Source organism: Octodon degus, unplaced genomic scaffold (assembly GCF_000260255.1).
Source record: "Octodon degus isolate 3935 unplaced genomic scaffold, OctDeg1.0 scaffold00025, whole genome shotgun sequence".
In the NCBI taxonomy this organism is placed as follows: Eukaryota; Metazoa; Chordata; class Mammalia; order Rodentia; family Octodontidae; genus Octodon; species Octodon degus.
The window spans coordinates 365,680-393,181 of NW_004524601.1; the positions used below are offsets into that span (position 1 = coordinate 365,680).

General features: G+C 49.2%; 1 protein-coding gene across 3 annotated transcripts; it reads right to left on the bottom strand.

Annotated features, from left to right (window-relative positions):
• Positions 1-223: 223 nt before the first annotated feature.
• On the bottom strand, positions 224-25,628 carry Casp8 (caspase 8). 3 transcript variants are annotated; one of them, XM_023712308.1, is made up of 9 exons: positions 25,379-25,628; positions 14,175-14,502; positions 10,586-10,691; positions 7,973-8,111; positions 7,841-7,885; positions 6,194-6,252; positions 4,912-5,059; positions 1,997-2,498; positions 224-816 (listed from the first exon to the last, which is right to left on the bottom strand). In XM_023712308.1, exons 2-9 carry the CDS (start codon positions 14,471-14,473, stop codon positions 681-683), a joined length of 1,434 nt encoding a protein of 477 aa, XP_023568076.1. In that variant the 5' UTR covers positions 14,474-14,502; positions 25,379-25,628; the 3' UTR covers positions 224-680. The 3 variants fall into 3 exon arrangements, with proteins under 3 accessions (XP_023568076.1, XP_023568077.1, XP_023568078.1); XM_023712309.1 differs by lacking the exon at positions 25,379-25,628 and adding an exon at positions 23,281-23,360; XM_023712310.1 differs by lacking the exon at positions 7,841-7,885 and having other exon boundaries at positions 226-816.
• Between the last annotated feature and the right edge of the window lie 1,874 nt (positions 25,629-27,502).

A 27,502-nucleotide genomic window follows, 5' to 3' on the forward strand; every position in this document is an offset into this window, starting at 1 on the left:
CCCAGACCAGTCGCCCCTTGTCTGCATGGGGCCACTGTTGCCAGCATTCTGATTTTTTAGAAGAAGATATTCTTGTTTTAATATATCTTTGCACTTTTTGAGTGTTCACAACAAATGCTAAAAACATAACGGTGGAAGTCAGTGTTGGGTGGCTAACGTAGAATAGGTTGGGGACCTGAATGTTTTCCATTTGTGAAATGCACTGGAAAAGAAAATCAGACAGAAGAATCTCTGAGAAACAGGAAAATGCAGTTTTATTCTATTTGTCTGAAAAGCTCTTAGCAGAAGCCTGTGGGAGGCTCGGATAGAAAGCAAACAAAAGTTCACCCAGGAGCAGCAAAACCAGCCCTGCAGCTGCAGAGCAGCAGGCTGAGACAGTGTTATCTAGGAAACAGCTTGGGATTTTAAAGCTTTTATGAAAAGAATCAATGCCTTTGAGCTCCACACTTCCAAATTACATAACAGCAGTGTAGTGGGGTTCACTTGGCATGCGGGAGGCTCTGGTTCAACGCCCAGCAAAGCAGAGAAAAAGTAGTGTTCTGGAGGAGTTGGCGTGCTGTCTGAGTCTTCACCTCATCAAAGCTCGAGACTGCCATCCTCCTCTCGCACATCAGTGACAGCGCACACAGCACGGACTTGGTCCTCAGTGGAGCCTAGTGTTCGGCAGCTAGTCCATGGCGTCAGTCAGTGGGGAAGAACAGCTTTTTCCTTAGTGAGAAGATAGGCTGGGGCATCTGTTTTCCCATGTTCCTCTGGTCAATCTTTCTGCCCACATTGAAGTTCACTTCCGTCAGGATGGTGAGAATGTCATCACCGCTGCAAAACAGAGTGTAACCCTGTGACCGTCCAGGCGAGGAGAACTGCCCAGCTCCATCCTCTGCCGCGTGCGCCCCACAGAGCCCCTGGCACTTAAAGCCATGGTGGCCCAACCAAGGCCAACTTGCCTTTGGTTTGCTCAGGACCTCTCCTGGCCATCAGAGGCCACAGTGCTGGTGTCAGATCTGGTTTGCCCCTTCCCAGCCTGTGGCCTCCCTCTTCCCCATCTGCCATGTCCTCAGCCCCCTCCAGCACCTCTCGCCCCCGACACCCTCTGCGTGAAATAGACACTGCTCTGCACGTGTGTGCAGCGCAAACTCCAAGCAGTGAAGGCCACGTATATCCTGCAGCCACCTCCACCCCTCAGCGACGCCCCTCAGGCAGCTTTGCCAGGAATCACATCCTCTGTACAAGCTAACCCAGGACCTATGCCTGGGTTACAAGGTGCAAACATCACGATCCTGTTGTGGTTCACTTTGTATAAGCTGTGGAAATTCCCCCTGTTCACACACCCAGGACATAAGAAGAAATCTAGCTAGCCACAAGGGACCTGCCAGGAGGACTCCTGCCACTTATCTGCTGGCTGCATGTGCCAGCGGGTGGGCTGTGACATTTAAGCCGTAATTTAACGATGGAAGCCCATGGTCAGTAAATGAGGGCAGGACATTTCCCATGCTCTGTGTCTTCAAAGCAGGTCCACGTAGGGAGGTGTGCCAGGTTCTTACTCTTTGCTACAAGGCACCAAGAGAGTTTGAAGTTGGCAGGCTACAGGGCAACTGACAGAGTGCAGTACACTAAAGCATTCACTCGGGCTCCTGCCTTCCCAGAGATCAGCGCCTTCCCTGGAGGCCGCAAGCCAGGCTCCTGCGGGCACATCCTGCCCAGCTCTGAGAGGCCCTGCTGTCCTCAGAGGCTATGTATGGGAAGTCCCTCAGGCTTGTCTGCTTTCCATCTGTGCCTAAACCCACTAACACTCACCATGCCCCCCACCTCACCCCAACCTGGGAAGTGCCGCTGTGTGGGCCACAACTGGACACCGAGATAAGTGGCAGCCATGGCCCGTGGCCAGCTCTGATCAATAAACCACCTCAGCCCAAGAGCCCTTTCCAGGGCGCTCTGAATGGAAGCGTTGGAGAGGGGATGGGACCGGACCAGAGGAGAGGTGGGAGGCTGCACTCACTGAGGGCACCTCCTTCGCAGGCTCTCACACAGAGTCTGGATATACCAGCTTCCCTTGCTGGAGTCTCGGTAGGAAACATAGCTGTCCACAGTGGCCATCCCCAGCAGGAAGTCACCCTCATCCGGGATGGTTGCTGCTGCACAAGAAACATCCTCTTCTAGATAGGATTTGCTCTCATCTGAGTCAGTCTCCACAGGTATAGCTTTCTGGTAGTTCTCCCCTTGACAAGCCTGAATGAAAAACACTTTAGGTTTTCCAGCAAGGGAAGGGCACTTGGAACCAGTGAAGTAAGAGGTCAGCTCAGAGATGGGCACCTCCTGCCCATCTGTGCCATAGATGACGCCCCTGCCCCCATGGGAAAGGACACAGCAGATGAAGCAGTCCCTCTTGCTGTGGTCTGCACGTTGGTAGTACTGCAGCTTGTTGCAGATCTCCTGTGCTGTGAGATTCCAGTAAGGCACCGTCTCGAAATGAAGGTCCGTGAAAGTTCCATCCAAAGTCTCTGAAAAGTGAAGGAGATCAGGAAAGAGCATCCCAACCCCACAGTGGAAAGCTGGAGAAAACAAGACTACACAGGTGGGGGAGCAGGTGCGCCAGAGCTGCAAGGGTGACGTGCTCTATTTTAGAAGCTGGCTCTACATGCATCTGTATTTATTGTCACCAGCTGAAACATTCTCAAGCTGTGATTCAAATGGAAAGGACAGCGGGCTCTTGCTGGCCTGCTGCCTTGTCCCAACTTCCTACAAGACACGTAAGCTATCATTTAGCTTCACGATCCAGCAAATGCAAGAGATGATTATTTCTTACATAACTGAAAGGAACAAATATAATTTTGAATACAATATCTATATTTATGCTGAAACTTCCCCAATTGTATTTATCAAAATAAAAGATAATAAAAATGAATGAAAGAGTTACTAGAAAAACTATCCTCTCTCTACCTCTCTTATTCAGCACATCCTATAAAAACAACCACTCTTGGCTTAATGGCTTTCTTCTTGGCCTTCATTTTGTAGCAAATCTGGGTACACGGTTACTTACTCATCTATAAGTTCAGCTAGAGTAGTTAGGGGATTAGTGTTTACCACTTTTGCACCATTATTTACAATTGTAAGTTGAATCCAGGATAATATATTACTAGACCTATGTTAGCAATGTGTCCTTTGTGTTTCCTTTCTTACTGAACTCAAACTGCCCTTTAACTCTGCTTTACTTACCTGCTTTCTCTCCAGATGCACGAGTCAACCTGGTCCACGTCTCTACTCTTTCAGGCTGCTTGTCTGACTCATTTTTACTTTGAAATGCAAAGAACCCTTGTGGGTTTAGAAGAACTCTAGGGACACTAATGCTGTGCTGCAGTTCTGGGGACAGTTCTAGGGCATGGGATGAAGCAAGGGCTCCACTATGTGCCCAGCAGCTCAGCCGGTGTCAGGCGGAGCAGACTCTCGTCATGGGCCCAAAGTGAGAAGAGCAGCCTCCAGAAATCAAATCAATTTCCTGGAAATTTCAAACTATTAAATGAATAGGGATAAAAGGCCTGAAAACACTTTTTTCAACACCAAGTGCATGGTAACAAGTTCTGCGTCAAAGGCCTTAAATTCTGTGGCTAAAATCTTAGGCTGGATTTGCTTAAATAAATCAGAGGCCAGGGATATAGCTCAGCAGCAAAAGCACCTGCTTGGCAATACAAAGTCCTGAGTTTGATCCCCAGTACCAAAACTAAATAAATAAAGATAAACAGATCAAGTGGTGCAGGGAGCATCACAGTGGCCTGATGGTTATAATTGGTTTTTGTTTATTTTTAATATTTTTTTTATTTTTTATTTTTTGGTGGAAACAGGAATTGAACTCAGACCCTTGCACTTGCCAGGGAAGCACTTATTCCACTGAGCCATCTTCCTGGCCCCTTGTTGATTCTTAAACATCATTCTTTTTATTTTTCCTTTGTTTTTGTTTTCTTTTAAGGAAGGGTCTACAGGGTGTTCAGGGTCTCACTACTGGGTTGGACTCATAGTGATCTGCCTGTTTACAGCTTCCCATGAGCTGGGATTACAGGCATGGACGCCACCACGCCCAGTCTCAATTGCCAACCCAGCACGCCCCAGGGGCGGGGCTGGCACGGCAGGCCCGGGGATCGAACCCCCAGGCCCTGTGCCTGCTCTCAGGCACTTTAATCTGCTCAGCTGTTTGGCCAGCCTTCATTCAATTCTTTAAATACCGTTTGCAGAAGTTCTTTGACCAAATCAAAATTGTTAACCCTCAAAGGCTAGGCTGGATGATTTCTGTTATTACTGAGTTGCAGTCGTTTTTATATTCCCATACCAAAATTATTTTTTCATTTAATCTGTAATTTTCAGTCTTAGTTTAAGTAGGCTGAATAAAAGAATTTCTGGAGGCCAGAGTATAGCTCAGTGGCATAGCACCTTCCTGGCAAGCACGAAGTTGTGAGTTCAATTTCTTGTACCAAAAAAAAAAAAAAATTCTGGATAGTTGGACATTTGAAATGCTATTTTTGTTAAGAGCTCACAACCTGTTTGACACAGTATCACAACTTCCCAAAAGCCACCTGCCACCCTGCCACGCCAGTCACGTGGCACCCAGCCTGACAGCAAGGTTCGCCTCTCCATGTGCTCTGCGGGGCACTGTGTCTGTAGTTGATTAAAATTAAAGCTTACTGCTGCTCTTCATTATAAGCCTTTTAGTAAGTTTTGGCATTTTATTACCACATTGTTTTGAATAAAAATTAACTTGAAACAAAAGCAGAACACTAACATTCGTAAGAATGCTCTGCACCTCAAGGAAATATGTTCCAATCTATTTTCTTAAAACATGTACCCTTTTGATACAGCTTTTTTTCTCCCCCTTTTGATAAAATAGTTGTAAGAAAAAGCTCACTTCTCTTGGCTCTACCATACCTGCATCGACCTCTGTTCCTTTCCTGTCCTTTAGCTTGTCAAATTTGGGTATATTCTTTCGTGCTTCACTAAAATCATAATTATTGAAGATCAGACAGTACCCCCGAGGCTTGCTTTTCATTTGGTAAGCTTTGTCTGATGTCTGCAAAACAAAAAACCCAAGTCAGGAGCTTACTGGGCAGGTGCAGCCCAGAGGTGTGCTCAGAAACCTCCCTGGAAGGGGCTGGGCTTGGCCTGAACTACAGAGAGAGGTGTTGGCCCAGGGCCGGCCGGCGCGCCCCTCTCAGCATGTCAGCAGTGTGTCGTCATCACACCCAGGCCGGGTCCCTCACTTGCATTGGAGCTTGGAGGCAGATGAGGGCTCAGGCATAGTCTCAGGCCCACGGCGGGGCCACGGGATGAGACTGCAGGACCCGATGGGAGGTGTCCTGCTGGTTGTCCTAGGGCTGCTACACTGCAGGGATCTCAGCACTTGGCTGAAGTCTGTGCAGCCTGTGAGGGGGAGAAAGACTCTCGGGCAGACACCAGGTTCCTGGCTCTGGGTCTTCCTGGCCTGAAGACTCTGGACAGCTGACCTAATCTTCATATCTCAGTAGGCTTAGCACCAAGTACTCCATGAAATGCTGAGAGAGTATCTACTCTTTACTGCTACTCAAAAGTGTATTTACCAGGTTACTGTAAAATAGGGTGGTCCAGACACTGAGACTAGTTCTAGGCCATGTGTGGTGGCACATGCCTATTATCCCAGCCTGCAGGAGGCTGAGGCAGGAGGATCACTTCAGAAAGTGAGTTCAAGGCCAACCTGAACTGCATAGTGAAATCCCGTCTCAAAAAAAAAAGACTCGCCTTTCACTGGTGGGAGGGGCAGCGCTAACAGGGCAGCAGTATGTGGCCTCAGAGTGCTGTATCACTCCGTTAGCCCTGAACTTGAGAAGGGAAGTCCTGGCGATTTCTCAGGCCCCCACAGCAATAAATGCCCTCTCGAGCCGCATTCAGGGGTCCCCTGGATCTTGCACTCCCTGACTCCACATCAAGCAGAAGGCTTTGCTAACCCTGAGGTCCTCCCTGTCTGTGGCTTCAAAAAAAAATGTAACACACAGAAGCCTGAAGAGTCACCTTTTTAACTTGCCCTTTTGTAGATTTTTTTCTACGGTTCTAAAAATTTCTAGTAAATTTCTGCCCTTTATGGGCTTCTCTAGAAGCTAAACGAAGAAAAATCTAACACAAGAAGCAGAGTCTGCACTGCGCAAGGCAGCAGGCCTGGGAGCGCTCGTACCTGTGACTGGCCATCCTGCCCTTCTGGAAAGCCTGTCGTGTCCTGCATCTCAAGGGGCGACTCCTCTACAAGCAAGAAGAGAGCGACAGTGAAGCCCCGAGTAGCGCAAGTACTGTGGCCAGGAAGTGTGGCACCCACCACCGGAGTTCCCAGCCTTTGGGCCGGCTCCCTCCAGCCCACTGATGCCAGCAGGTGGCTCCACTCAGGACTTCCTGGAGACCAAGGCACAAACTATGTCAACACTGTCAGGAAAACCAGGGCGAAAAGGGGCATAATTTTATATTCTTCCAGGTCACCAAGTCGAGACTATTGACATTGTGTGAGATACTCATTAGTACAGAATGAATGACTGCTTCAGAAGCGCCAAAAGTGCCCTTCAAGTCTCGCTCCAGCAGGCACATGGTGAAGAAGAGCTGGCTGCAGGGACATCACTAAGGGCTGATCTTTGTTGATCCGGAGGAATCACACACATGAGGAGCCAGGTGGAAACATGGCACACACTGACAACAGTAATATTTACGAGGTGATGACATTACTAGAATTCTAAATTTTCCTTTGAATTTGTAGTTATTCTCATGTGTATAATTTTATAATCAAAATAAGATGTAATTAATCAAAGGTTTGCAGACCTCCTTCCATGTGAGGGACAGGGACAGGGACAGGGACTGGCCAGCTCCTCTCTGGAATAAGAGGAGTCCGTCGCTTGGTTACAGCATCCAAGGGCTGGGGCAGGCAGGGCCTGGACTTGGCAGGGAGAGTGGGACGGCTCATACTTGGCCAAGCAGCTCTGGCAGCGAGAAGAGAAAATGATTTCTTTCTTTTTTAAGGAGAATAAATAATAAAAATGAAAAATAAGGGGCCGGGGAGATGGCTCGGTGGAATAAGCGCTTCCCTGGTAAGCGCAAGGGCCTGAGTTCAATCCCCGGTTCCACAAAAAAAAAAAAAAAGAACGAAAAATAATACATAATTTCACTAATTAAAATAATAGAATTCAACAATGGTTGTTATATTTCATTCTCTATTGGCGGGAACTGGGTATTGAGCTCAGTCCCTTGCGTTTGCCAGGGAAGCGCTTATTCTACTGAGCCATCTCCCCGACCCCTATAGTTCATAATACTGTCTTCAGATTAGTTGTTTAGGTTACCAGATATGAGCATGCAAAATTGGTTTTAAAAGTTATAAGAAAAAGGAAAATAAAAAAATTAAGTACTAGCTGCTCTTTTCAAAAGACCAGCAGAAATCAGCAGTACAATTACCCAAGCTATCCTGTGTAGATACACAGTTATAGATTCATCTCTTCCTTTCTTTTTACCCTTTTCCTCATCCCAGTTGTTCCTTCCCTTTGGACAGATTCTTTCCCTGAGAGAAAGTGACTTAATCATGGAAGTTCTGAAAAATTATTTGAATGCAAAAGCACAAGTCCAAGGAGCGGAAGAAGCTGCGAGAGGGGGACTGGACAGGCCAGCTCTGCACTCCTCTCGGGGGCGCCTGCCCAGGGTAGGGGCTTGGCTCAGCTGCCTTGCTCCCCGTCTGGAGGAGGAGGACCACAAGTCACCAGCGACTCTGGTCCTGCAATGGGCCACAGCCGGGAATCAGGAGGGGCTGGGAGGGAAGCAGGGTGAGGGAGACTGCATCCTGGGAAGCCAGCATTACCCTTTAAAAACTCATCTGGATTTTGTCCAAGCCTCATTCTTCTCTCTGAATTAAAAAGAGAAAAACAGCCCAGCACATGAGAACAGCAAGCCCCTTCCACGGCTCCAGCCGCCCCTCTGCCACACTTCCCACCTCCATGTAGCTTCTCGTACTCCCTGATCTTCGTCAGCAGGCTCCTGTTGACCTGTCCACAGATCTCTTTCAGGACGTCCAAGTGGTCCTTCCCAAGGATGGTCCTCTTCTCCATCTCTATGAAGATATCCAGCAAGCTCTGGGGAGGAGAAGCAGTGGGAAGCCTGGGCCGGGCCACATCTACTCTTCCTCCCCAAAACTGCTCTTCCCAAGAGACTGCGGCCCATCCCCTTCTTGAGGCCACGCCAGCTGTCACCGAGCCAGCCCCCATGTTATAGACAGCTACATTAGGTAGAGATATTGTGGGTGGCCAGACAGGGCTGGACCCGAGAGGTCAGTGCAGCATTTGATGAAGGCTAGGCTTCAAGAAAAGAGGACGACTATAGCACAGGCCTCCCCCAGAACAGCAGGGATTGATCTTCCACATAGGGAATAATCATCTCACGATGGAGGACCAAACCTCCTGGCCCAGCCCTCCCAACAAAGTCCTCGGTGCCCCACATGCACAGGCTACTTGACTTGCTTCCTCACTTAACATTAACGTAGAGGCCCTACTTGTTGTACCCTTGTTGGATGACCGTGGTTTTGTCGCACCTCCCAGCCATCCTATGATTCGCCACTGGCTCAGCATTACCCAAGCGTGATCTTACTGATTGGTAATAGTTTTGTCCACCTTAAGGCCTCTGCACCTCGTGGCTTTGCTCAATAAACACACTTGAGAATCAGGTTGGTAGGTAACCCACGTTCCAGGCTCTTTTCTGTCCTTAGACAGAAGCTTGCTTTCTCTCAACAAATACTTCCCACTCTTACCCTCCATTGTTCCTAGAATTCATTCCTCAATTTTAGAGAACACGAACTCAGCATTTCAGACACCTAGCAGGGTGGGGGGTTCAGCCCTGTATCACCCATTCTCAGCACTGTCTATAGGCGCGCCGCACAAGAACTGACCCAAGAGCGCAGCTGAGTCACCACTCTGTGGAGACTGCCCTACGCCCCGGCACAATCTGACCCCAACCCACCTCCAGACCTGAATGCACTCACACACGCAACCCGTGGACACTCACACACAGAAACACTGACACAGAGACACACACTGGAGCAGATACCTGTTGGGCCCCACAGTTTATAAATTGACATAGAACCTGCTGGAGGGCTTCCTTTCCTGAAAGTTGGGCTGACTCTGGGATGTGGAAATCCCTCTCCCTCCTGTCAATGAGGCTCACAGAGCAGGACGAAGTCTGCCAGGACAGTACACAGAAACCAGCACCCAGGTATAGGGCGAATCTCAACTTGCTTCCTCTCCAACTTGCTGAAACTCCCCCTGCAACCTCTGCTTCCCCAGTGTTCCAGGAAAAGGACTACCTTCCCCCTGCACGGGACAAGGGTGGTGGCTGGCAGGGACTCTGTGTCCTTGTTCCCAAAGAACACTGATGGTTCCAGAGACTATTTTTTTTTCCAAATCAATCATTATATTTTATTTTTTTTTCAAAGTTTTATTGACAAACAGATAGCAATGAGACAGTTTCAAATCATATTGGAAGGACAGTTTCAACAAATAAAACACTGCATATATTCTTCTTAGTGGTTAATTGCTGTACAAGATGCAGACTTGTGATCCTATTTACAAACACCATTAGAACAAATCATTCTATTCATTAAGAGAATGCAACTATATATCTATCCCAACCTCTTTGAATACACAGATACAAAATGGACATTCATCGGTGTACCCCATTTTTTCTAAGTTCCGTTATTGAATATTATAGGTGTGTAAACTCAGCAAAATATTCTAAAAGAGTCCAGTAGCCTATAATAGCATTGGGTCTTATATTTAACTGGCAATGTCAGAAATTATTGACCTGAGTCCCCCACAGCTCAACTTAACAGCATGGCTTTATTTCTTATATTTCGACTTCATACTTTTCTACTGGATGGTTAAGACCAAGGTAAAGCAGGACCTATGCAACAAGAGTTGTAGCTTTTTGGTCTGAGAAGGTCAGTGAAATGCCCTCAGGATTTGTCCTGAGATCCTGTACCTCAGATTGTAGAACCTTCATCAGTGCAGCCATGTGGATGAGTCACGGCCATTGCTTGGCCAATGTGCTCTCTGTGAAAGCCTGAGAGAGTGTCTTCTCCTCATGTGACTCTCCTTAGGCACACTCTACGTCATCAATCACTTTCCTCTTTGGCCCCATAACCAGAGACTATTTTCTTGCAGTTCTTGTCTCTCACTTTCTTTCCCACCATGTGCTGTAACTCTGGGTAGATCGGGGGCTCCCTGCAGGGCTCCCTGACAATGGGCACTGTGGACTGGGTCTCTGGTAGACACGCACACCATGCACACAGCATATCTGTGCCTATGCACAAGACAGCACAACACCATAGCGGAGACAAACCACACAATACGACACAAAGACACACACACACACACACACACACACACACACACATTGGGCTGTCGCAGGCACTTTGGTGAGAAAGCACCCTTGCTGCCCAAGTCCCACAGGAGCCACTGTCACCTGCTCCTGCTGCTGTTCACTCCACCCTTCATGAGGGCCTGGGCCTGCAGCTCTGCCCCTCCATGGACTGATCTCAAGCGATGTAGGGCCTTACCATGCTGTCTTCCAGCTTAGACTTGGAGATCTTCTTTTTTAACAGAAATTTAAAATCCCCCAACTCAGTCTTGGTTACATCTTCTGCAATCCGAAGGAGCAGGACCCTGTGTGGAGAAGGACTCTGGTAAGCTTATTGTCTCCCATCCCCCATCCACCAAGCACAGTGGCACTGTCCCGGGGCCTCCCTTCCCTGCAGAGCCAATTATAGAGCAGTCATAGGCTCAGGAACCTGGAAAGAGGCTGTCAGGGTGACACCAATGTCCACAGCCCAATTGACCCACCCTGAATTTAAATTCCACACCATCTGTCAGTTATTTTCAGTTAAATGAATCTTACTTTTCCTCTATTTTTTATTATAAAATCAAGATTTATAGTAATAGAAAAAAAAACTTTGACTTTGGGAATTATGCTCTCCACAGTGCAAGCTAGGTCATCGGCCCCCTAACACCACTCAGTGAGCCCCGAGCTGTCACCCCCAGGAAGGCTGGGCGTGGGCTCAGGGCCACAGACAGCGAACACCAGTGCCACAGCTGCAGACTCCGGCACCAAATCCAGAGGCTCCTGGCACACTGGCTGCCCTTTCCGCCCTCTGCCTCAGTGTCCCTGGGCCACCCCTCACTGTGCCTTCTTAGCTGTCTGTTTCCTACAGCTGTCCAGGCTCCAATAGCCAGCCCAGGTCTGCCCTCCCTTTGTGAGCCCTGAGGGCTGTGACACAGGAGTCGGAGCACAGAGGACCCGTGCCGGGTGCCAGACTTCGGTCCTGCCATCTCTGCACTATGTCCCCTTAGACAGACTCTACTTTGCCTCATCTGGTAACAGATAATTTCATAGCTACATCAGAAGAGGCAGGAGCTGCACGCGCCACAGAGACACTTCTGTGACAGACAGCTGCATTCTGAGAATGTGTCGCTCAGGCACTTCTTCCTTTTGCAGACAGAACGTGTTCTCACACAATAACCAAGACTGCCACAGTGCCACAGGCAGTGCGGGCTGTGACCACACCCTGAAGACCGCACCGGGCCGAGCTCACGTAGACGAAGTGTTCAATGAGCCATAGGCTTCGTTACTTCCCGACCTGCGCCTGCATGTGGAGGCTCTTGGAATGTGCTCACTGAATAGGTGAGCAAAGTGAAGGTTCACAGGTCAGCAAACCTTTACTGCTGTGGTACAAAGGAAAATAACTTTGATACAAAAACATGCTTAATTTAATACTGAATTTAAAAACTAAAATTCTGACCAACCATGGTGGCACAGCCTTGTAGTCACAATTGCCAAGAGGCTGAGGCAGGAAAGTCCTCATGAGGTGAAGGCTAGCATGGGCTACGTAGTAAGTTCAAGGTCAGCCTAAACTACAAAGCAAGACCTTCTCTCAAGAAAAAATTCTGAAAGTAAAAATAGAAACAGAAGGTACTCAGTATACTCCTCCGCCTTATCTTCCTCCTCAAAAAATGTCTATCATAGAATATTTCTCTAAAACTTTCTCAATTTGGCACAAAATTAAATCCAACCAAATGCTACTAAGTGGACACACTAGCATGTTCTTGTCACCTGACTAATATTCCACCACAGTGAACAAGCAGTAGATGTGACTGTGCTGACACTTTTAAATTTTTTGTTTTTGTTAGCTCATGTTTGCCATGCATGTGCCTTCCCCATGGAGAGCTGGTGCGTGAACGTGACAGCTTCATTCACGTCCTCTCTTCCCTCCCCTTCCTCTCTCTTTTGGTCCATTTATCATTTATAAAAGATTGTGTCTGTTTCCTATTATGTGTCCTTTATTTTGCTCTTTAGTTTATGTATGCGTTGGGTTTCTCATCTGAGAGACACCAGGCAATACTTAAGCTTGTGTGGCTGATGTATCACAACATGGTGATCCCGGGGTGCACCAATTTTCCTGCACACGCCTCGAGCTCGCCCTGCACGCAGGGATGAACGCGCCCCAAGCTGCTCCTGTTGTGCATGGATACCACACTCTCTGTCCAGCACCTTGCATGGACATGTGGGCCACTGCCAGGATTTAGCTTGGATGGGCTGCACTGCGGCAAACATGGCTTGCCCGAGTCACTGGGATGGGATTCCTTTCACTCTTTTGGGAAGATGCCTCTGAGGGGAGCAGCTGGGCCAGGTGGGGCGCCCAGCTGTAGTCTCCTGATCCTCATGCTAGTCTTCAGGGCCACGGTACTAGCTTACATTCCCGCTGACAGTGTAGAAGGGACTCTTTCTCCCCACAGCTGACCCATGCTGACTCTTTTGTCTCCTGCCCTGCTCGGGCCGGCCCAGCTTCCAAGGTATGTGACTAGGCACAGTAGCCTGCTCAGCCTAGCTCACATGCAGGGTGGACGCTGGCCAAGAGGGAGGTGTAGATGACAGTCCCCGCCCCAGGCTCTCCTAGCTCTGGTGCTACTGTTTTCAGAATGAATGGTGTCTTAATGAGTAATCACCTCATAAAGACTTCACACTTCCAGGAAACCAAGGCCCAAAGCTCTCCAGAGTCTGGCTACTGGGGTCCTCGCTCCTACAAGGAGTCAAACCTGCCCCCAACCTGCAGTCCTGATATATTAGCGAGAAGAGTTTCTGCGGATAAAATTTCATCTTGTCACACTGGATTAGGGTGAGTCCCAAGCCAGCACCTGGGCCTCACAGGAAGAGGGGATTCAGTCAGACGCAGGAGCAGGCTGGGGCTGGAGGATGGGTCCAGAGCACCAAGGCCCACAGCCCGCAGCGAGCATGTGCAGAAACTCCCTCGGAGCCTTGCAGGGGTCCCGCTGGCACCCAGCTCTGAATCCTGGGCCTGGAACTGCGGGAGAATACACTTTCCAATGTTTTAAGCTACCCATTGTATGGAACCCTGTTTCAGCACCCCTAGGAGACCAACATCCCAGAACACTTGTCACAGAAGTCCACACACACAGGGCATGCCACAGCCTCAGTCTCTCTGTGGCTGCACCACAGGCAGGGCGTTGGAGGACAGTGGCCATGCCCCCACATTGCCCCTGTGACCGTTACAGGGCTGAGAGCCCCTGAAAGATGACACTGAGGATCACTTCAAAGAGAGTCTGAAAATGGAACATTAAAGAGAAAAGTGACAGGTTTGTCACAGGCCACGTAAGCTGTCACGGCCCTCTTCGCACAACCTATAGTGCCCATGGTGTCATGGTGCCACAGGGCTAGGGTGAGAAGAAGCTGAGCTCTCGGGAGGCAGCCTGCAGCCACGGGGATCTACGTGGGCCCTGTGGGCCACCTGCACAGGAGCAACGGCTTCTCAGGCTCTAAGCGCGGAGTGAGCGCTCCATGGCTTCTACAGTGCTGTGGGCTTCAGCTGACCCTCAGGCGGTGCGGATGGGTGGGGCATTGGAAGAGAGGGGCAGCGGGCAGGGGAGGGGATGAGCGCACCTAAAGAAACTTAATTTCAGCATACTGGTAAATAAAGTTTCAGTTGGAAAAACAAATTTCATCTTTGGTTGTAGCACTTTTTCTCTGGATTATATAAAAGGCCCCTATGCTCCTTGACGTGGCCCTGGTGGGCACGATCCACACGACCCAATCACCAGGCCCCAGGCTCTGGCCCATTCAGAGTTGCTACTCACCTGTAGGGCGAGATCTGGGCCACGCCCGGGTGCAGCCCCTCCATGTCCTCCCTGCTGGTGCTCATGTAAGTGCCCAGCAGGTCCAGCCTGTTGATTTGGAAGAGCAGCTCCTTCAGGAAGGCCAGATTGCCTTCCTCCAGCAGCCGCTTCTCCTGCAGCCTCTGGAACAACATGCAGGGGTCCAAGATGGGCTCCTGCTTGCGCTGTGGGATGTGGTCCTGGCTCAGGAACTTGAGGGAGGCCAGCTCCTCACTGTCCAGCTGTTCCCCAATATTGTAAAGTAACGTGCTGAAATCCATGCCTCAGAGGAGCAGGACAGCGTTGAGACCTAGGCCAAAATGCAATGCTGTGCTCAGGCAAGGAAAAAAAGGGACACCTGCTGGCTCATCCTTCATCAAGGGAGGGCTGTGTCCACCACACACTGTGGGACAGGAAGCATTCAGTGAGGTAGATGCAGAGTTGGCACCAGCGACAGAGACCAGGCGGCCTTGACTCAGCCTGGGACAGGGCTTCCTGGAGGGAAGGGACCTGGGGCAGGCAGAATAATGCTCAAAGGGAAGATTTTTCAAAAAATAGAGATGAGGCCAGGCATGGTGGCACACGCCTCTAACCCAGCACTTGGGAGGCTCAGCAGGAGGACTGATGCAAGTTTGAGGCCAATCTGAATTGCATAATGAAAAATTAAAAACTAAAAAGATGAGGCGAGAACTTTGTGGATAACTCAGACAGGCACTGGGCATTCAGAGCAGTACACACAAAGGTCTGGGTTGGAGAGTGGGAACCAAGATGAAGAAATAGGAACAAATCCCCAGTGGCTCATGCCATGGGGCAGGGCTAAGATTCACCAGAGGCGATGGAAAACAGAGAGGGTGTAAGGCCAGAGCAGCACCAGGAACTAACAGGGGCGAGGGGGCTGGCAGCAGGGGCCCACCGGGCCCCACAGAGCACATTGTGGTGCAGGGCAGGCCCGGTGGGGTCTGACCAGAACCAAGGCGGTGGAGGCCCCCAGCCATGCCCTTCATGAAGGTCTCAGGACCCTTCCCCCGTTTCTCAGAGCGGGAAATGCTCTGGTCACATGGTCTGTAAGTCAGGCTCCTTCCCGTGCGCCCTGTTCACCCAGGAGAGGGCTGTGCTGCAGAAACCCCCTGAAAGAGCAGCTCAGTCCTGCGCCTTAGGCTTGGCAGCCTCAGCAGGCTCCTCTTCCATGCCCTGCACGCCCACTGTGCCCACCGCGGATGGAGCCTGGTGGACAGGAGCTCGGCTCCACACGGGTCAGTCTGGCCGAGACACCAGCCAGCTTGCCTCGGGCAGCTCGCGTCCACAGAGCTTCAGCTCCTTGTGTCTGAACACCGTCCTGACAGTTGCTGCGGGTCTACACAGTGCCTGCCAGAATGAATTCAGGGTGACGTCCAGCAGCTGGTACATGCCTGATGAAGCCAGGCCCTGGAGACGAGCTTGCCGGCCTGCTCGCTCTCCCAAGGCCCAGTGGCGGTCAGGCCTGGCCTTCTTGGGAAGGGACAGTAGCAGCGCCTGTGGGACAAGCTTGAACCAGAAACCTCCACATTCCTCCCATCTCGTCCTTTCTGCAGGGATACAGGCCCCGCCTCCTTGCTCAGATGCACTTTCTGGGTGGAGAAAATTGCTTGGCGCCTTGCTCGACTCTAAATAGCCTTAGCCTTGTGCAGGTTCCAGCCCTACATAACGTACATCGGAGTCTTCCAGCCACCTGCAGTCTTTTTTTTTTCTTTTCTTTTCTTTAAACCATTTAGCTGAAATGGACTTACATTTGTTTCTGAAGTGACTTACATTTATTTTGATACATCTTTTCCCCATGGTGATTTACAGGATCATCAAGCCAATATAAATATTTTATAAATATTTGAGTATTTGGGTAAACACCTGCACAATACCTCAGCAATATCTTTCAGCAAGAAAAACACTGAAGAGTAAAGACTAGACACAATTACTAGGTACAGTGAAAATCTGCTGCAAACATTTCTGAGGTAAGAAGGCACCACGTACCTGTTCAGCTAAGGAAACCACCCTTTCAACACAGGATGATTTTATTTTTAGAACACTTAAGCTGCCCATTGGGTGCTGAATGGCAGAACAACACCCCCAGCTTATGCCATGAATTCATAGGGAAGAGGGTCCAACAACTCGGGTTCCTTCCCATTGGTCCTCACAAAGTGAGCTTCTCTGGGAGGGGCAGGCTGGCGTTTCAGCTGAACCCAGGTACCTTTCTCTTTGGCTTCCTTCTTTTTCTGATCATTTTCCTTGACACGTTTCAGGAAGCTATCACGACTTTTTGAGTGTTTCATATGCTCGATACGCACATTAATCCTCTTGGCAAGTATCTTGCCCTTAGCTTGCTGTTTACAACAATGCTAACAGCATGCTGGGTAACACTGTAGACCCTTCCTATTTTGCCATGGTAACTTTTTTTTTTTGGTGGTACCAGGGATCGAACTTAGGACCTTGCACTTTCCAGGCAAGCACTTATTCCACTGAGCTATCTCCGCAGCCCCTGCCACGGTAACATTTGTGAGGCATTTCTTTTTGCACAGTACCCCTTCCCTTGATGCCTACACTATCACCCTTTTTGTAGATTTGCATATATGTGGTCAAAGGAACAACCCTATATTTTATAAAAGGCCTGGAGAACATATACCAAGTTCTACTCCTCTTGCCCTTTGTGATAGTCATTTTGGCAAATTACTGGAAGATGGTGGTTCTGGCTGAAAGGACCTATCTGCATTCTTTAAGATTCATGGGCCAAAACCCCCACCTGGGTCCTACTGCTCACAGGGTGTGACCACGTGACCCAGGACCCATGTGTTCTCTACATCATGGTACTTTTCACTTGCCCCTAGAGTAAGTGTTAGGTGGCTCAGTGTGGTGGTGCATGCCTGTAATCCCAGTGCTCTGGAGGCTGAGGCAGGAGTCCAAGGCCAGCCTGGGCTACATGGTGTGTTCACAGCTAGTCTGAACTGCATAGCAAGACCCTGTCTCAAACAAACAAAAACAAAACAAAACAATGTGTTAATATTTTTAAGTGGCCTCAACACTTTGAAAACTTTATTTTCCCTTTCAAAAATATCCTTTCTCCTTCTTGGTTACAGTAGCAGTTACTTTTGTGTGACAATTAAAAATACAGTAAACTGCAAAATAGAGAGTTAATCATTGTCACACACACAGCTACCAGCCTGGCTGACACCCAGGTCGAAATCGGCTGCACGCACTAGCGTGCGGATACACCATGGGATTTTCCACTTACCATGGGCAGGGAACATTTGCCCCCTCCATTAAACACAGACCATGGCACGTCTTAATGTTTCTTGATTTATGCATGCAAATAAACCAAAGCTTACTGAGAACAATCTTTTATGATTTCACTGTTAAAAATAATATGACAGTGAGAGACTTTCTCCTGTGTCTTATACATATCCCCAATTATTTCCTTAAAGTAAATGGTTAGAACTGGAATCATGAGGCAAAACTTCTATGGGTTTTCTTTTGGGGGGATTGATTTTGTTTCTTGTTTTTTTTGAGACAGTTCAGTTTGCTGTGCAGTTCAGGCTGCCCTTGAGCTCACTTTGTAGCCCAGGCTGGTCTTGAATTTGCAAGGATCCTCCTGCCTCAGCCTCCCAAGTGCTGCATTCCAGGAGTGTACCACCACATCTGGCCTAACCTGCTCTCTTTAACTCTGAGTTTATGTCATTGTTTAGACAACTCAGAGGCCACACATCATGCTGGGTCCACACATCTGCAGGCAATGGATTACTCTGAAGATTGGCATCTTGAATACACAGCCAGCACCTAGCAGTGTGTGTTCAAAGTACAACAGACAAACACTGCACACAGAAACAGCTAGTCAGCTTGCACCTGGAGTGCACAGTGCATCTGGGAGCCTCAGAGTACAGGGTCATGTGTGACCCTGAGCAACCAGCTCGGCCCAGCGGGGAGCCGCACGTGCACAGTGCAGACACCTACAGCGGAGGACAAGCCGCTCCACCTCCTCCTACAGAGCAGATGGGCATCCATGGCTACACAAAAGGGTGAGACAAATGGCTTGCCTGCAACAAAAAATCACAACCCTACTTTAAAAAAATTCAAAACAATGTGATTGACTGACTGAGACCACGAATCCATATGACAGGAAGAGAATAGAAGTGCTGCCTGCAGACCCCCGAGGCCTGGCACTGTCCCCCAATGAAGACGGGACTCGGGGTGAACAGGGTGAGCTTGCCTTCCAGTCCACTGCAGTTCCACGGGCAGAGGAGAGCTCTGGCTGCGGCGCAGGCACAGGGCAAGAGAGGGATGGGCTTCGGATTCTGAGTAGGGCCCATGTCCTTAAGAACTGAGGAGCACTGAAAACGTGTCCTCCCCCAAATACCAGCAACTCTCACACATCCCTCAAAACCCAACCCCTCTAGCAGGCTACAAGGAAAGGACAGCAGGGGAGGCGAGCAGCACTGGGGCCAGGTTCCCCCAACGCACAGGGCTCCAGGAACACAGGGGCATCCTTGCAAACACACACACCACAGATACACCACGGAGAAAACTGCATGGATTTCCAAAACACAGAAATAATACAGCCCACATTCCACACCTAGAAGGCAAGTAAGTTAGACATTAACTGCAAAGTTCAGCCCAGAATAGAAACAAGTGCCCTGCAAAAAAAACTCACCACCCAAGGAGGCGCCTTAACACAAGTGTGGGGCAACCTTGTGTGTGTATATGTGAGAAAAGTAGAGAGAGACAGAGAGATGGAGACAGAGACAGACAGACAGAGACACAGACAGATAGAGAAAGAGACACAGACAGAGACAGACAGACAGAAACAGAGACAGACAGAGACAGACAGACAGAGACAGACAGAGACAGAAGACAGAGACAGACAGACAAAGACAGAGACAGACAGACAGAAAGACAGAGACAGACATAGACAGACAGAGACAGAGACAGACAGACAGAGACAGAGACAGACAGAGACAGAGACAGACAGACAGAAAGACAGAGACAGACATAGACAGACAGAGACAGAGACAGACAGACAGAGACAGAGACAGACAGAGACAGACAGACAGAGACAGACAGAGACAGAAGACAGACAGAGACAGAGACGGACAGACAGAGACAGACAGACAGAAAGACAGAGACAGACAGAGATAGACAGACAGAGACAGAGACAGACAGACAGAGACAGAAACAGACAGAGACAGAGACAGACAGACAGACAGACAGAGACAGAGACAGACAGACAGACAGAGACAGAGACAGACAGAGACAGACAGACAGAGACAGACAGAGACAGAAGACAGACAGAGACAGACAGACAGAAAGACAGAGACAGACAGAGATAGACAGACAGAGACAGAGACAGACAGAGACAGAAACAGAGACAGACAGAGACAGAGACAGACAGACAGACAGACAGAGACAGAGAGACAGAGACAGACAGACAGACAACAGAGTCTCCCTTGCTCTCCTGTTCTGGCTGGCCTTGAACTGACTTGATAGCACACTACCACAACCCTCCAGCCTCAGCCTCCAGAATGCTGAGATGACAGGTATGCCCCACCACACTCAGCTGGGCATGCTTTTTCAAACAAACCCAAATGGATCCTAATTAAGTATCCATGTCAGAAGATTGTAGATGGAGCAAGGATCCGAACCTTCAAGAAGTGCTAAGATAGTTTTTCAAGTACTCAAGCAGTTGTGAAAACTTCCATAAATCCAACAGAAAATCTGAAAGCTGTTAGAGCAAATATTGACAAATGTCCTTATATCCCAAGTAAGTTTTTCTGCAAAAGTACCCCAGACAATTTTGAAAATAAAACCAGCAAAACATACGACTTTTAAAGGGTAAAGGATTATTTTTCTTAAAATAAGGTGCTTGTAAGTCCATTTAAAAAAGAAAGTAGAGGAAAAAAAGACCAGCAACACCATACATAAACAGGAAGGTGAGACAGCAATTGAGAGCAGGCATGGTCACGTGTGACTATAATCCCAGCTCTTGGAGGCTGTAAACAGGTGCATCACTACGGTCTGATCCAGTAGTGAGACCCTGAAGGCCCTGGAGACCCTTCCCTAAAATACAAAAATAGAAAATAAAAATAAAAAATGAACAGGAAGGGCCACAAGCAGACAGTTCAAAGAAAAGTATCTGTGGCTTTGTTTTCAGACTAATCATTTTTAAGCATATGAAAAGATGCTCAACTTCATTCACAAGAAGAAAAAAGTCAAACTGGAATTATAAAGAAAGACCATTTTCAACAAAAAACAGAAGAGCATAAACACTTGTTTCTCACGCAAAGGAAAGGTACCATGTCTGTGATGGAATCCCGTGGGACCCCACCAGCCTCTAGAAAGTAGGGAGGCCCGAGGGGTGGGCTGGCCCTTGCGGGAGCTGACACACGCACAGCGCTGCGTGTCTCCACACTCCTGACCCGAAGCTGCCCACGGGGGACCCCAGACCACCCGCTGCGGCCTGGCTGCTCCGAGGAGGAGGGGGTGCGAGGGGGCGGCTCCACCCGCTCAACTTCCATACCGTCGTCCAGTCGCAGTTGTTGCCTGTGACTGTGTTACTCATTCTAAATGTGCACATAGCGACATTAAAATCTCTAAGGTGCATTGTCCTCCATAATCAGGTCGAGAAAGGTTCTAAACTAGCTCCAGCCCTACTTAGCTGCATCAGGTCAACCATCCCTAAAATGCTGTCAGTTTTAGCCTCTATTAAAGGCTTATTTCACAAAATAAAACCCAATAAGGAATCAAATGAAAGTCAAATCTTCTTTACTGCTTCTGTAATTACATCTTTTGGTGGCAACAATTATTGTACTCATTTTAGAAAATACGGAAATGATTCAAAGGAAAGTAAATTTATCTGTAATTCTATCATTCAAAAGCAAATACCCAGCAATATGGTAACCTTTCTTACCAAATAGTTTACGCATACTTTCTCTTGTATTTGAACACATTTTTGTGGCCTTAATAAAACTGTAAGTACATCTCGATGTCTTGGGTTTTTCCTACCGAGGGAAAAAGGGACACCAGCAGCACCCCCAGAGTCACGGGCTCTCATTCCAACACCCACCCTGTCCCAGGCCACAGCAGGGCCCTGCAGCTGGGGTCACCCTGCGATCACAGCACCCTCGAAGGGAAGCGCGTGGCCCGGAGAGGCAGCTGGGCCTCCCAGCCCAGCCACAGGAGTGAGTCATCTGCTCAGCCTTTGTTTAGGCCACACATTTCTCCAGTCACAGCACCCAGGAAGCCATCACTGGCACCGCTAAAAACAGGTACTCGAGGCTGCTGGCTGGTGGGGATGATACCACGCTCTCACCTGATGGGACCTTGTGCAGCCATGACCTGGGGACAAGCTTTGGTGGTGTACCTCTGGGATCCCAGATACTCAGGAGGCTGAGGCCAGAGGGTCACAACCTTGAGGTCGGTCTGGGTAACTTAGGTCCTCTCTCAAAATACTTTTTTTAAAGGACTGAGGGTGTAACTCCGGGTAGTGCACTTCCCAGTAGACCCTAGGTTTAATTCCCCCGTGCTACAAAATACTAAATTTTTTGAAAAAAAAATCTGTTGTTACATTTCGCTGCTCCTAAAAATAGTAAAAGTAACATTTGTTCTACAGAGAAAGTACAGAAATGCATGAAAGGAAAAATAAAAATCACTCCTAAATTTTGTTATTTAGAAGTAATTCTTTAACCAGGTGTGACAGCACAGCCCTGTAATACTAGCACTCAAGCGGCTGAGGCAAGAGGATCACTGTGAGTTTGAAGCAAACCTAGGCTACAAAATAAGCTCCAGGCCCGCCTGAGCCGTATAGAGAGATCCTGTCTCAAAGAAGAAAAACGAAGAAGGAAGAGGAGAGGCAATTCTCTAGTTATATTTGTTCTGTCTTCAAATGTATTCATACCCACATGGATAAATGTAAATATAAAATGAATTAAATATTTTGCTACACGATGCATATATGCAATAGAACATCTAGGGTAAGTATATTTGCATATGTGTTTAAGTACATTTGATACTTACTTTATGCCCCCAATATTTAGGTACAAATAAACTAACATTGATACTATGGTGTAGCAATGTTTACACCTAGTTATCCATAAAAACATAATTTTTCTTCTCTCATTTTACTTGCAAGTCTGTAGAACTTGCAATCATTGTTCTCAGTTTCCTACTATGCTAACTCACAACTTAGAAATCAGCTCAAGAGACAGGGTCTCACAGCAGCTGTGTGCAGGGGGGATAAATGACAGCTGCAGCAAGGTGAGAAAATTTGACAAAGAAAGAATAATGGATTTTTGCTGACTAAAATTACAAAAAGAAAACCCACCACAAACCAGGAGAACTGAACCACACAGCAAGGGCAAAGCAAAAGATAGGTGCTAGAGTCCCACTGAACCCGGAGGCCAGGCTGCAGGGAATTTCCTACCACACAGCCAGGAGCTACCTCCTGCAGCGCTGCTCTGGGGACTGCAGCTGAGGCAACTTCACCTGAACCCCCAGCCCACAACCCCACCAGCCCCACCAAATAGTGCCCAGCAGACCTGGGGCCAGGGGTCTCAAAGCCCCCAGAGACCACACTGTAGCAGTCATGGTGGCCCAGGGTCCACTGAAGGATGGAGGGCATCACTCCAAGGCTGCACCCCACAAGCAGATCTCTGTGCTTCTTCTTAAGTCATGCTCTACACTGTTCTACAACTTCTAACTTTAAAATAAATAGATTGACTTGTTAAGACTGTGTGTGTGTGTGTGTGTGTGTGTGTGTGTGTGTGTGTGTGTGTGTTGGTGAGGTGTACAGGGCAGCAGTAACAGCCATTGGTTGAGATTCACTGTTGCCTTCCACTCTGACCCTCTGGGTAGAGACAGGGCAAGGCCTGTCAGAGCTTGGGAAGGCTGCCCTGCCTTTGAGCTGGGTGGGGTAGCTCCTGGGGTGGCTCAGGCCTGGAAGGATGCAAGCCCCACAGCTCAGCTCCTTGTCTTCCCACCACACCCAACCACCGGCCGGCTCAGCCATGTGCTTCCAGACTACTCCAGACCAGCTCCTAGAATATTCTAGAGCCAGAGGCCCAGCAGACCTTACCAGAGACAAAGCTTGGAGCCCTCACCCAGCTGCAATCCCTCTTCCTGAGAGGAGGAGTCCTCTCTGATCGGAGATAAGCGGTAAGTGCAAGCAGCACACAAAACTGAGAGTATTACACACTTCCTGCTTTCAGAACTCCTAGGTCACACACAGGAAGAGGCGGGCTCACCCTGAGAGACTGGGGGGGCACCAGCTCAGGTAGGAGGGAGTGCCCCAAGGGGGATGGGGACCCAAGGGGTACAGAGCCAAAAGAGTCTGGGGTAGGGCCAGGTGCTATGCCCTGGCTCTGGCCGCAGGACTTTGGATGAATCATTTTACCTTGAAGGCCTCATTTCCTCCTTCCAAGCGGGAATTCTGACTGGACAACAATAAAGAATGCTTTTATTTTGTATTTCAGGATTTTAGAGATTCTGGGGCACTAACCACCGTGGGGACTAAATTTTTCCTTCAGTGGCTCCTGGCAGCCCTCCACTTCAAATCCTAAAGAACAGCCCACCCTCCTCCTGCTCGGTCCTCACAACACAGATGCCAGCCTCTGGCCACCACACCCAGAGCCTCCTCCCACCCTCTCACCAGAGGTCAGTCCTGTGCCCTTGAGGTGGGCCTTGGGGACACAATTGTGAATACACACACACTCACACACACAAGCTGCCCTTTCTGCTTCTCTGGACAGGGCTCCAGCTTGTGAAGGCCAGGCCCACCTCAGAGGGAGAGGGCTGAGTGAGCTACGAGAAGCCCTTTCCCCAGGAGGGCTTGGCGGAGGAGACCTCACAGCACCAACCCCTTCCTTGGCACTCACTTCCACCTGGTGTGTTGCACCAACACCACAGCGCAGGATGAAATCTGAAGTGTGGCCAAGCTCATTTCAGGAAGTGTTTCCTGGCGCCCTTCAGCCTCCACTCCACTTGGTCCCTTTATTGGAGACAACTTCCTGTCTTAGGCTATGAGCTCTGAGGGCAGTGGTGCAGTTCTGGCTGCTGCCCAGGACCTGCCTATGAGGGGCCGCTGCAGACCCTGCAGAGCCTGCCTGCCCGCCTGTGACCGACAGGTGCTGGGATATGCACTTGGGGTTCCCTGGCACAAATTCTTAAACAGCACAGTCCCACTGCAAGGCATCAGCGCCCTGTGAAAATGCAAAATCAACTCGAGATACACACCGTATCCCTACTGGGTTGGCAAAGACTTTCCAGTTGGATCAGGCGGGCTCAGAATGACCAAGCAGGCAAGCACGCCATTGCCAGCAACCCTTGGGGCCCTGTACACAGCCAAGTCCTTTGTCATCTGTCCTGGGATGCGGTTTGTCAGACGTGAAAGGTTCATCATCCCGATGTGACCCTTCTACAAGATATGCACTTGTGGAATTGTCACACTGTGCCCATAATGACATCCGATGACTATGTATCCATCAAAAATAAATTTTAAAAACCTGTGCATCATGTGTCATGATCTACTGTTTTGAAACTGGGATCCGGCCAGGTAAGCGAAATTTAAAGATGAGAGTTTTTATAATTTTTAAAAGTGAAAAACATGATAAGCACAATATAATAAAGCTAGGATTCACATGCAATAATAACGGGTACTCAGCAATGCCAGGCACCGTGGAAAGTCATTCACCAGGGCGAAGGGTTACAGCCTCACCACCCAGAGGAAGTATTAGCCCACCAAATAACCAGGTGGCGCCGTGTGGAGAGTCACTTCCCAGCATCACATGCTTAAAAACGAGGGTGTGAACCACACAGCCGGGTACAGACACAGTTCAGGGAACGCTGGGGGAATCTGTGGGGAGGGTGGGGGGTGGGTAGTGGGCAAAAGGACAGAGCGCCGGGTGGGAGCTGGGAGCCAAGGACACCCGCGGGAACCTCAAGAAGAGCTCAGCCCTTGCACAGAGCCAAGAGAGAAAGAGACAGGCAGAGCAGGGAAGGTGCCAGAATCCCAAGTCTGTCCCAGCCCAGGGCCGTCTGACCAAGAGCAACAGCGCGACGTCCCAGGCTGCAGCTGACCATGCAGCCAGGGCTTGCGAGGGCTCAGAGGGAGCCCAAGGCACAAGGAGCCCCCACTGCCTCCAGGAAGAGGATCTGGGTAGGTGCTGCACACTCACCTGCCACGCCTTTCCCGGCCCTGTGTCCTCCTGCACCGGCTGCTCAGCCGCAGTCCCAGAGCTGCTGCCTGCCTGTGGCCCACAGGGGAGGAAATCTCCGCCCCCAGGCCCAGGGTCCGGGGCTTTCACTTTCGCTCCGGGCTCAGGCTCTTCCGCTCCCTCAGCACCCCACTTCCTGTTCTCTGCAGTCTACCAAGGCTTTCCTAGGAATCCTGCAGGCCCTAGGGTTACAGAAGGGAAAGTGTGTCCCTCCAGGAAAGAGGAAGAGCAGCACTTCCTGGACAGCGAGGGCAGGCTCACTCACTCTGAGAGCATCTAAAGGAGCTGGGCCCTTTCCAGCCCCTGGGAAGAGGAGGTACTGGGTGACTCACTGACCCGGAACCGGTCACTGGGTGTCCTCCATTGCTGTTCTTCCTGGCAAGGTTTCTCAGTTTTCTGTGTCACAGTCCAAACCTCAGCACTGAAGTCACAGGCCAGGCCCTTCCCCAAGATCATATCTGGGCTCTTACTCAAGTCAAAGCTGGCCTGTCGCTTAGATGTAGGGGAACTCCACCCAAAACAGGAGCAGGCTGCCCTGAGCAGGCCAGTACTTGAGCACACAGCCCTAGCCGGCCTAGGAAGCGGGTTCTCAGGAAAGAGTGCCCACAGCGCTGAGAGCGTCTGGGCCAGGCCTGGACCCACGCCCTCCCTGCCCCACTCCACACATTTCCTGTTTGAATTTTTCTTTTCTTTTTTTAAAAAATAATTTTATTGAGAAATAAATAGCAATGAGACAGTTTCAAAACTGATTACTAGCAGTTTCAATAATGAATACATTGCTTCTTGTTGTCTTCTTAGTGGTTATTCATTGTACAAGATGCAGACATGATATCCTGTCCACAAACACTATTAGAACAAATCTCTCTATTCATCGAATTAAGAGAAAGTAGCTGTATATCTATCCTATTTTGAGTATACAGATACAAAATGGTCTTTCATTTGTATCCCCCTTTTTTGGTTAGTTTTGTCAGAGAAGGGCATTCCATTGTCATTTGAATATTGTAGGTACATGAATTCAGCAAAAAATTCCAATATAGTCCAGTAGCGCATAATAGTAGTAGGTCATCCACAGGACTGGCAATGTCAGAAGTTGTTGACTTGAGCCTTTTACAGCTCAGCACATTAACAAGGCTTTACTTTTTATACCTCATGTTTATACTTTTCTGCTGGATGGTTAAGACCAAGATAAAGCAAGACCTATATAACAAGAAATGTAACTTTTGTATCTGACAAGGTCAGTCAAGTCCCCTCAGGATTTATCCTGAAACCCTGTACCGCAGTTTGTTGATCCTTTGTCAGTGTCTCCGTGTGGATGAGTCACGGCCATTGCTTGGCCAATTTGCTCTCTGCGAAAGCCTGAGAGAATGTTTTCTCTCCATGTGACTCTCCTTAGGCACACTCAACATCATCAATCACTTTCCTCTGTGGCCCCGTAATCTCCTTGATCAGAAAATTTGGGGCACCACTGAGTTACATGGTGTTGCAGTACAGGATCTTCTATGCCCTGAGTCCTCACTGACCTGGGAAGGCTAGGGCCAAAATGTTGGCTATTCTTGCAGCCCTTCTTTTTCCCTAATTTTTGGATTTGCAAACTTAGGTTTTTTTCTTTTCATCCATTCCTCAGGTCACAGGCATGAATTTTCCAAAGCTTTTCTTCCGTATTGTTTCCTCATCTTGTGCGTTTTATGACCAAGCATCAGCAGCAGTGGGGCGACTGCACACCAGGGCTCTTCGTGCAGCTCTTCCCAGTCTCTGCACAGCAGGGTTTGTCCACCCAGCCACCCGCAGACACAGGGGCTCAGGGCTCCTGGACTCAGTCTCCACCCAAGACCCGGTTCTCCCCCACTGCCACGTGCTGACACCCTCCCCAGCACTTGGGATTGGGATGAGCATTCTGGATAGAAAAGCAGAAATTCAAGCTAAGACAGTGTGGTCTCTGCACAGAGGCACCAGCCAGTGGTGGTGCCAACGCCTTAGCAAGCCCTTGGTGGGTGCTGACCCAGCCGCTAAGGCTGATTGACCGACTCCTCTCAGCCTTTGACCTATTCCCAGGGTGGGTGCCACTTTTGCTCCATATTCAAACAA

Coding starts and splice junctions, on each gene's coding strand:
- Casp8 (XM_023712308.1), bottom strand. CDS start 14,473: ATGGATTTCAGCACGTTACTTTACAATATTGGGGAACAGCTGGACAGT. Junction 10,692..14,174: donor GCCCAGATCTCGCCCTACAG/GTGAGTAGCAAC, acceptor TTCTCCACACAG/GGTCCTGCTCCTTCGGATTG. Junction 7,886..7,972: donor GTACGAGAAGCTACATGGAG/GTGGGAAGTGTG, acceptor TTTTTAATTCAG/AGAGAAGAATGAGGCTTGGA.